The sequence below is a fragment of the Molossus molossus genome, unplaced genomic scaffold (genome assembly GCF_014108415.1).
Source record: "Molossus molossus isolate mMolMol1 unplaced genomic scaffold, mMolMol1.p scaffold_m16_p_14, whole genome shotgun sequence".
Taxonomy (NCBI): domain Eukaryota; kingdom Metazoa; phylum Chordata; class Mammalia; order Chiroptera; family Molossidae; genus Molossus; species Molossus molossus.
The window spans coordinates 48,513,227-48,524,549 of NW_023425349.1; the positions used below are offsets into that span (position 1 = coordinate 48,513,227).

Consider the following 11,323-nt stretch of genomic DNA (forward strand, 5'->3'; position numbering starts at 1 on the left):
AGAAGGATTACTTAAGAAGATTACATCTTCAACCCCCATTATGTCCATCAGTTTGTTTCTAACCAATGGCCAGCCAGTATATTTTAAACAACATCAGCAATAGCTAACTCACTATTTATCAGATATTGCCACATTTGCACTAAAAAAGCACTAAAAAATTCTGTTCTAGCTGCCTAGGAATCCCTCCTCTTATGTTCTACCCGCTGGTCCCATATCTGCCCTGTAGCCTTTTTCCACATAAGAGCCACCTACACACTTGAACATAGTATTCACCACCTGCATTACTCATCCCCCTCCATGTGCTCTTGGTCCTGTATTTTTGTTGTTGCACTTCCTAATTGTTCTAGACAAATATATTGCAGTTAAATATTTGGTGAGCACAGACTAATTAACAGCAAGAGAAATGTTATTCATAGATATGACACATGACTAGGAAAGCCCAGTTTGCATTTAAGGATTGTAAAAACTCTACCTCATGTGCACTGACGGCTTTTGGTAAATACAGAGAAGGATTCCTAGGCTTTGGGCTCAGAAGGTATTACATAATACACTATAATAAGAAGGCGCTGACAACTCAAAGGTACTGACTCATATCTGTTCATTTAATAAACTTGTGTTTCACGTTGATGAAATGACAGAGAATCTGAGTAGGTTATTTTCTTTAATACCCTCCCAAATATAATCAAATTAGGGGAAAAGTACAGAACCAGATCTACGAATAGGAAAAACAAAAAAGCAAATGTATATGGATAATCAGACAACTTATTTTCTCCACATCAATGCAGCCCTCCACCAAATTATAATTTTTGCATTTACTGACAAATATGTGTCTTATTAGAGCTATCTTTCTTGCTTATCTTGGTTAACACCAGATAGAAAGGACAGGGAAAAAAGTCTTCAAACATTTATTGTTTTCCTACAATATTCATAGTAGAACAGCTTGTGTGCTACTTCAAAGTAGAAGCTTGGAGCCATATGTTGTGTTCAATTAAAATTATGTGAGATATTAACACATTGATTACAGTAGCTGCTATATATCTGGTTCTCAGGTTATAATATTATGATTAGATTTATAACAGTAGGATTTACACTCAGCCTCTACTGAATGGTAGCTACCCCTTCTACACTTAGAGCAATAATGAACACCAGAAACTATTTATCCTTTCTGATTTTTGCCTTTTCTAATTTACATTTCCCAGAACATTCTGGTAACACTCAGAGGAGCCCTTTTTCCCTTTCATTTTAATAGATCTTTTATGGACAAATAATATAGAAGTTTAGTTTTTAAGAGAAAACCCAGTTGTTTTTCTCCCACCAGGAGGCAAGATACAGAATGAGTTGAGTTCGGGATGTACTAACCAGAGTTGAGCAAAAGTGAAAAGTGTTCAGGCTGGAAATAGCAAATTGTGATTTTTGTTTTCTGTGCTGTGATTATAGTCATTGTCCGCAAACTCATGGTTAGTACAGAGCAAGTGGGATTTAATCTCTTGCGGTAATGAGTAATTATTTTTGGTATATGTGAACTGAATAAGATTTGGTTGAAGAGTAGAATCTGAAGAAAAATTCATGTTGTTTCACCTGACTTGGTTGATTATAAGAAGATCTAAGACCAATATAATAGGTGGTATTTCAAATGATGGTAAATTGATAATTTCAAACATTATTATCAACCATTGCCTACCCATTTATCCAGTAGAACAAGCATTAGTTTCTTGGGTTTGCTGTTTATGTCATTACTTGGAAGATGAGGAAAATTAGGAAGAACATTTAAAATGTTCCTAAATGGAAAGGCAACTTGTAGTTAATGATTTCATGCATAATCACTAAGTTCTTGGAAGACTAATTTTAGTCTTTATTTATTTATTTATTAATATTGCTTTATTTATTTGTATCCCATCTTATTCCAAAGAGAACTTAACACATGTCGTGACCTCGCATTCCAGCAGCTACTGTTTTGATTCTTACATACATGTTTGAGATGAGATGTAAAATCTTAATTTAGGATAGTTTGTAAGGCAAAAAACTGTATTATTTAAAATATTTAGTTTTAACCTATTACTTTGATTTATTTCATTCATTTCTTGTGGTCTAGATATTTGGACCAGTGCAGCAAATCATGAAGTTTAAATCTTTAGATGATGTGATCAAGAGAGCAAACAATACTTTCTATGGCTTATCAGCAGGAATCTTTACCAAAGACCTTGATAAAGCCATCACGGTCTCCTCTGCTCTGCAGGCCGGGACAGTGTGGTGAGTCAAACCTATAAATACTGCCTTTTCGGTGTTAACTGCATTAACAGTGTTAACTGCATTGACAGGTTACTCTGAACCTTTTCAGACTTTTTTTCATTTGGAATCACATGGCCTGCTAGGAAAACAGTTGTTACAAAAAACAACAACTACCCTGCTATATTGGAAGACTTTTAGAGGGTATTTTCTTTAACTCCTTCCAGCCTTCTGAAATTGCTTGCCCAGATTATTTTATTAATGTTTGGGTATAATACAATATAAATTTTGCTAAGTAATTTCTAGGCACTTGGTACTATGCTATACACAAGGGATATAAAAGGTGTGATTTAATCAAGCTAATTAGATGATAAAACAATATTTAGTTGGTGTCCTTATGTAGGCAAACATTTAATTCTTACATCAGCTTCTTATTCTGGGATTATTAGAGATGTCTGAAGATCTGTTTTTTTAAATCCTCACCCAAGGATATGTTTTCTTGTTATTTTTTAAATTGGTTTTAGAGAGAGAGGAAGGGAGAAGAAGAGAGAGGGAGAGGGAGAGGAACATTAATGTGAAAGACAAACATTGATTGGCTGCCTCCCACACACACCCCAACCAGAGATCAAACCCACAATCTGGGTATGTGCCCTGACCGGGAATCAAACCAGCAACCTTTCAGCGTATAGGTGACGCTCCAACCAACTGAGCCACATTGGTCAGGGCTGAAGATCTTAATTTGGAAGAACATATTGAGTTTTGAGGAACATGTCCCTCTCATTTTTGACCAGGTTTACATCTCTGATTTTTGTACTTTAATTTAGAGAATATAAAAGCTGAGGATGTGCGTCTCAAGCTATTTTATCCTGTGCCCAGCCCCCAGTCCCTGGACTGGTTTGTTGTTACCTTTGTCCTGTCAAACCTCACTTTATGCCTGCAGTTCTGGCAATAGCCCAAGATTATTTCCTTCCTGATAACGTCACATCTATTCTTGGTAAAAATTCATTAGACACCGAAAAGAGACAGAGAAGCCATCCTTGCCCCTCCTGAGAGCTCCGGGAACTTTTTCCCCAACCAAAAGGAGAGCCATCATCTCGTTAATACGTGCTCACCACCAGGCACTGCACTGCATCCTTTACATTCATCTTATTTTCCCTTACAGCTATTTAAATATATCACGTTCACCAATGAAAACATGAAAGCTTAGCAAGATTAAGTAATTGGTCAAGATGACACAGTGACTTTCAGACTCAAAAGCAGTGGTTCTCAACCCTGGCTGTCCATTACACTCGTCTGAGGAGCCTCAAATGTATAGAAACTGATTTGAGGTGGGGGAGTGGATACATTAGACCTACCAACTATAGCAATCTCTCATGAGTCTGGGCATAGCTTTTATTTAAGGAGTATTTTTCAAAGCTCTCATGTGTAACCACGACCGAGGACCACTGCTCATAAGCTTAATTCTCTCTATAATGGGGTGTTTTGTTTCAGAGACTCTTAAATAAAACTGAATTTTTCTTAAATAATCACTATAGCCAGTGATTAATGTAGAATTATCTATGATACAATTATTAATGACATTTATCATTGCTATTGTATGTGTGTATATTATCTCCATTTAATAAAAACTTACTATGTATCAAGCACTACGTAGAGCACGAGTTTGTACATCACCTTATGCCTTGAAACAACCCTATTAAACAGTAGCATGCCTTTTTAAAAGAGGAAACATATGCTTAGAAAAGCTAGATAACTTTCCCAACATCACCCAGGTTCTGAGGGGCAGAGCCAGGGTTAATGGGCAGAGCACGTCCCTTTATATAACAAGAAAGGACGTTAAAAAGATCATCAATTGGCAAGGCTGAACGCTATGAATTTATTTCTCAGTTCTCTAACAATATTTCTTAAGTCTCTGTTTACTAATACTAATGTAGTGTCATTTCCAGTATAGAGTCTAAAGGGAAACTCATTTTCTGTATTTTTAACAAAGACAAGTTTCAGGGTTTTGAACTTTGGAATAACAGAATGTTGTGTGCCTGTTTGATTAGGAAGGTTGTTATGACATCATTCCACCCAGTGGCGTGGGAATCCCCAGTCAGAAATTTCTCTACTACTAAAACAGAGGTGACCATGTTCTTATTAAAGTATATCTTAAAACATAATAATGTTCTGGCTTTGCCCCCCAAATAGTCACTGTTTGGTGTTTTCCAGACAAATCATGAATTCTGGAGTTGTTGGAATTTTAACCATAACTTCAAAGGAATGATTCGATTTTGCAACTGGAAGAGCAATTAAACAAAATTGAGACAAGTTGTCTTTTGAAAGTATAGGTTGATTTAAGGAACAGAGGCTGGATAGGAACGCTGGGAATTGGATAGTAAATGCTGTAACCGAGAAAGTGTCTGAGGATTATCTCAGGATCAAATTAATAACCAACTCATCCGAGCTTAATATCATTTATCTAGAAGTCACACTGTTGTTTACCTATCATAATGGCATAAAGAGAGGAAAAATTATTTTAAAAGAACTTTATTCCTCCTTTAAATAATATTGTTTACGGAGACTTCCGGTCAAGATGGTGGGTAGGTAAACGCGGTATCATGTCCTCCCACACCCACATCAAAGTTAGAACTAAACTACAGAACAACCATCATTCAGAACCACCTGAAATCAAGCTGAATGGAAGTCCTACAACTACGGGATTAAAGCAGCAGCCACATCGAGACTGGACGGAGGGGCGGGAACGGAGGGGCGGAGGCGGAGGGGCTAGTCCCACACCCACGTGTAGCGGATAAAAATCAGGAGGACACCTCGGCTGGGAAGGTCCTTCCTGAGTACTGAGGGGTCCCTGTCCCACACCAGGCACCCAGCTGAGGACGCCAGTGCCAGGAAGAGAATCCCCATAACTTCTGGCTGGAAAAACCAGCGGGAACTGAGGTTCAGGGAAGCTGAGGCAGCTGGAGCCCCAGGCAGCTCCTTAAAGGGCCCTCGCACGAACTTATCAGACTCTCTCCCTCTAAGCTTGGAGGGGAGGCAGCTCGAGGGGCACCAGAGACATACAGGGAAGAAATGAACTATTTGGCACTGGAGCAAGGGCTGGAGAGGGGGCTTTCTACGGGACAAACGTGTTGTCAGAGGCCTTTGTTTCTTTGGTGAGCCCTTCCCTGGGGCGGCAGACAGTCACCATATCTGGGACTCCAGCAACCTGGCTCACACTGGTAGCCCTGCCCTGGTGATTCCCTGAGGCCCCGCCCCACCCAACTTTCAGGCCCACCCAAGCTGTTGCCAGTTGCTTAACCATAGGATTGGTCTGTCTTGGATCCTGCTTCAGGTTTTCCTAAATTCTTTCAAACAAGCAGCATCTGGTCTCAGATAACCCTATACCTCTTGTTAAGTAATACACAGAAACAAACACAAGTTGGCAGCCAAAATGAGGAGACAAAGAAACAGGTCCCAAATGAAAGAACAGAACAAAACCCCAAGAAGAGAACTAAGCAAAATGGAGATAAGCAACCTAACAGATGCTGAGTTCAAAATACTGCTTTATAAGGATGCTCAATGAACTTAGTGAGAACCTCAGCGAACTTAGTGAGGGCCTCAAGAGCATGAAAAAGGACCAGTCAGAAATGAAGGATGCACGGTCAGAAATGAAGGAGGCACTAACTGAAATAAAGAATAATTTACACAGATTCAATAGTAGTGTAGGTAAAGCCAAGAAGTAAACCATCGATTTGGAATATAAGGAAGCAAAAAACACCCAATCAGAACAGCAAACAAAAGAATCCAAAGAAATGAGGGTAGTGTAAGGAGCCTCTGGGACAATTTCAAGTGTGCCAACATTCGCATCTTGGGGGTGCCAGAAGGAGAAGAGAGAGAACAAGAAATCGAAAACCTATTTGAAACAATAATGGCAGAAAAATTCCCTAACTTAGTGAAGGAAACAGACATACAAGTCCAGGAAGCACAGAGAGTCCCAAACAAGATGAACCCCAAGAGGCCCACACCAAGACACATCACTATCAAAATGCAAAAGATTCAAGACAAAGAGAGAATCTTAAAAGCAGCAAGAGAAAAGTAGTTAGTTACCTACAAGGGAGTTCCCATAAGACTGTCAGCTGATTTCTCAAAAGAAACTTTACAGGCCAGAAGGGATTGGCAAGATATATTTAGAGTGTTGAAAAGCAAAAACCTACAACCAAGATTACTCTATCCTGCAAAGCTGTCATTTAGAATGGATGGCCATATAAAGAGTTTCCCAAACAAGAAAAAGTTAAAGGAGTTCATCACCACCAAACCATTATTATATGAAATGTTGAAGGGTCTTCTTGAAGAAAAAGATAAAATATATGAACAAACAAAATGGCAGTGAATACATATCTATCGACAATTGAATCTACACACAAAATGAACAGGCAGAACAGAAACATTCTCATAGATACAGAGAACATTTTGTTGGTTGCCAGATGGGAGGGGGGTTGGGGGAATGGGTGAAAAAGGTGAAGGGATTAAAAAGTACAAATTGGTTTCTAGACTGACAAACCTCAAAGGGAAGGGGTTTGGGGGGTGGGAAGAAATAAACCAAAGAACTTATATGCATAACCAATGGACACAGACAACAGTGTGGGAAAAGGCGGGAGGGGGCCAGGAGTGGGGAGAAGGGGGTCAATAGAGGAAAATGAGGAACATCTGTAATACATTCAACAATATAGATAAAATAAATAAATAAATGGCATTGTTTTCCTCTTGTGTATAATGAGAATCCTGTAGATAATTAGGTTTTGCCGTTCACTTTGGCCACCAGGAAATTTAAAGCTAAACAAACTGTTCATGTCCTGCATAACTGCATTCTAACTTTCCCCCTTGTCTCCATCTTTTATCGTAATTTTTTCTTTAGTTCTAATCACTCATGTTTTTGTAATTATGTTTGTTCAGAAATATGGCAAGGAGTAAACAAATTAATAAAGAAATCCAGCTCCTCCAAGGCCTCAGTTTAACCAGTTATTGAACCAATTAATGAAAAAATGTGAATTGAGAAGTAATATGATATATATTATCATTACAAAAGAAAGTTGAGTCTAGCCTGTTAAGTAAGAGTCTTACAAAGCTTATTGAGCACAAGCAGTAACCCAGCCAACAAACTTCAGTCTCTAGCAAATCATATCCTTTGTCTTATGGCATACAAGCTATTCTATCTTTTTCATTCAAACTACAACTTCTGAGGAACATAAGTCCTACCCAAATGGCTATCCACACACAGAGCTGAACCCTTGTATTTGTTTCTCAGCGTATATATACATACACTAGCAATTTTCAACTGTTATGCCTCTGCAGGCCTACTGGTGTGCCAAAAGAATTTTTAAAACATGTAATACCTGACTACGTACCTCTTTTCCCTTAGACTGTCAAATTAATAAAATGACAACAGCCAACACAATAGCCATCCAGTGTGAATGAATCAAAATTATATCTGTTCTTTTTTTGTGTGTGTGCCACAGAATTGTAGTTATTAGTTTATGTACGCCATGAGATGAAACAGGTTGAAAATTGCTGACTTATACTTCTGCAGTCTAATTTATTGTGCTACTTTCTATTACAGTGAGTATGCTATATTGAAATTAATGGAATTCTTAAAGAGCTCTCTGAGTTTCTAAAGTTCCAGATTTAGGAGTTATTTCATAGGTTAAATATGATCTATAATATACTTTTTTTTTCTTTCCAGGGTGAATTGCTATAGCATGGTGTCTGCCCAGTGTCCCTTTGGTGGATTCAAGATGTCTGGAAATGGACGAGAACTGTAAGAATAACTTTCTATTAAGATAAATACTTATCTCGATAAAACGGGTTGTCATTCCCAGGGAATTAATCCATAGTTGCTACTTGAATTAAAACTTGCCTTGCCCTGGCCGGTGGCCAGAGCATTGGCCCGTGCACCGAAGGGTCATGGGTTTGATTCCCCATCAAGGGCATGTACCTGGGTTGCACGATCGAACTCCAGCCCTTGTAAAGACACATGTAGGAGGCAACCAATCACTGTGTCTCTTTCACATTGATGTCTCTCTCTCTCTCTCTCTCTCTCTCTCTCTCTTCTCCTCCCTCTCTCCCATTTATAGTCCTCTAGGAGCCAAAAATAGTGGTATGCAGACCTCAATGTGGTGGTGATGCTGAGCATCCAAACCTGCATTTGCGTCTCAGTTCACGGGGCTGGCACTGGAATTAGTTAAATGGCAGAAAGTCCTCCCTTTGTGTAATTGCACTAATTTTTACTCAAGTTAACATAACTTGAGATTTAACTAGTATGCCATTTCAAACTCACCTGGCTCTCAGCACCCTACAAGATGTATTTTTCCTCCTGTTCCTTTTAGAAAAGGGGGGGCACGAAAATGTCATCAACAACTGGGCTTATAGAGAGAGCTCACATGAATATCTTTTTTGCTTGGTTATATCTGCTAAGTCAGTTCAGCAAACATTTCCCCTCTACTTAATTAGTATCAGGCTCATTTCTGGGTCCAGAGTGAAAAACAGATACAACTTGTTACTGTAGTGTAGGTCCTAGAGGAGAAGCATGGGTATCACCTGGATTTTTGTTGGAAATACAGAGGCTCAGACCTCTCACCAGACTTGCTGAAATGGAATCAGCATTCAGTCAGGTCCCAGGTTGTTAGTATATTGAAAAATTTAGAAGCACAGAACGAGTTACCCACAGACAAGTAAGAAAAAGACAACTATAATGAGATGTTTTTGTGTTATGACATAAGCATTGTATTTGCATAGGTTTGTTAAGGAGCAGAACTTACTTCAACCTGAGTATGACATGAATCACACTTAGTACTGCCCTGACAGGTTCAAATGTCCTGTAACCCAAAACACAATGGAAAGCCTATTGGCAAAAAATCATGGATTAATTTATCTAACTTTGTGAGATAAAATACTATCCTTTAATGGGTTTCAGACAACTGAGGCTAAACCCTTTAATTACTTTGAAGAACATGCTCATTGAAGCTTTAGAAGGCATTTTCAGAACCTAATGGCCCAAGAAAATAATCAGTGTAAGAGGATTAGGTTTCCCAGGAGAAAAAGATGTCTTCTATATACCTGCCTACATCACCAGACGGGAGGGGTAAAAAAGGATCATGATCTTTCTCCAGTGTAAGCCTACATGTGCATTAGTGTTATGATTTTAAGAGTACTCATAAGTACGTGTAATTTAATGCTCTGATCAAAACAATACAGAGAATAACTTGGTCTAATCTTTTCAGTTATCTTTTTAACAAAGGATGAATCAATCAGTTTTGAAAACTGGCAGGAGGTCTCAATAAACCCGATAACAAGATACTGGGTCCCAGTTCATTGACTCAGGTTAATTCCTGATCATTTGGGTTGGATTTGAGAGTTATATAAGCAAATATGAAGGGCTGGATGAGTAGGAAATCCCAGCAACCACAAAGAGTCCAAAAGGCCTGAATTTAGGCCAGTAAACCCTCTCCTCTTCCTAAAAACAAAATAAACAAAGAAAGAAAATCCTCTAACAATAAGTCAGATTTTTATTTTTGTTTTGCCAAGAATCAAGAATCAAAAGATATTGTTAGAACTACAACTAGAAAATATTTTGTTTCAAGCTCTCTATTAGAGCATGCTAGAAAAAAGATGGAATCCTGGTCATTTTTTGGCCCTCTCCTCACTTCTGGGCCAATCACATGTGCTAGATACTAAGCTAAACTATACCTGAATTTACTAGTTGTTCTATACCACTCAAAAGTAGGTTTACATTGTGAGTATGCTAAACAGTCTATTTTTGTGCTATTGCTTATTTACTATTCTATTATTTTTCATATAAACAACTGTAAACCTACTTTTTCCTTACCCTATATAATATTACTTCTCCTCTTGTACTATATCTGCCTTATTTATTTCAACCTAAGCTACAATTGTGTGAGTGTGTGTGTGTGTGTGTGTGTGTGTATGGCGAGCTCTTTTATAGTCAAGTAGAATAATGTCAAAAAGGGACAGTCTCTGTGAAAATCAACTGAGTGTACATGATCATTTAAAATGAAAAAAAAAAAAAAGTTTGAAATTTTCCCACAAGGAGAGTTATGTAAGACAAGATATCTTATGGTTGGCTAACTGCTATTTGAAATGCTTCTGTACACAGAAAATATTTTCCATTGTTCCTAGCCAGATAAGCAAGAACAAACATTTACCAAATCATGGACCATAGTACATTTTTGCTGTGTTAAATTCTGCGGGTTTTTCCCCCCACTCTCTCTAGGGGAGAATACGGTCTCCATGAATACACAGAGGTGAAGACAGTCACAATGAAAATTTCTCAGAAGAACTCATAAAGCAACTACAAGGACAGTGAGACGAATCCTCAATGGCGAAGCATCTCATGCAGTCACTAATACATTATGGTGGGTTTTAAACACAAAATTGCTGTTTTCTTGATTTTTTTAAAAAACATAATCTACTCATATTAGCATTAATACTACACATAGAATACTTGACATGTAGCTTATAAGGAGTCGATTTACCTTCTGGTATGTGACCTCCAAATCCTATCTGTAATGAAAAAGGATGGATTTAGGTGCAAGATATCTCTAGCTCCATAATAGTCATGTGCTTTTCTTTGTAGCCACTTGTCCAGGATAATCATTGTATATAAGAGGACAGGCTGTCACTTAGCTTCTTCCCATTAACAGCCCCTCGAAGTACTTAACATACGTGTGAACCACAGTGTAGACGTGCTCTGTTCCCGTAGTTGTGAAGTCCTCAGACTTTATTGAAATGTTTCCAACAATGTCTTGTCTTCTCAAATGAGGTAATCCCTGAAATGCTTAGCTGTAATCTAATCATAAAGCTTAATAAAAGAACCTTGCATGATTCTTGTTAAGTTGGAATTTTTTTTAAGTAGAAGTCTTGGTTATGGTGAATTATTCTCCCTGTCACTTAAAATCAGTGTTAACTTGAGCATAAAGATGCATTTAAAAATAAAAGTCTAATATACTTATTCTCAAATGGATAAAAAAAAACACATATTTTATGTTTCAGAAGAATTCTTGAAATCAACAGCAAACCTTTGAGATAGATGGTTCCAATTCTT

At 38.0% G+C, this 11,323-nt stretch overlaps 1 protein-coding gene across 1 annotated transcript in view; it reads left to right on the forward strand.

Annotated features, from left to right (window-relative positions):
• The window catches only part of ALDH1A1 (aldehyde dehydrogenase 1 family member A1), a 53,506-nt gene extending 42,393 nt beyond the window's left edge, over positions 1-11,113 (forward strand). Inside the window, exons 11-13 of the mRNA XM_036261424.1 lie at positions 2,093-2,250; positions 7,946-8,020; positions 10,493-11,113. Coding sequence (XP_036117317.1) covers positions 2,093-2,250; positions 7,946-8,020; positions 10,493-10,565 — 306 coding nt within the window. The 3' untranslated portion in view covers positions 10,566-11,113. The remainder of the gene's footprint in view (positions 1-2,092; positions 2,251-7,945; positions 8,021-10,492) is intronic.
• The last annotated feature ends 210 nt before the right edge of the window (positions 11,114-11,323 follow it).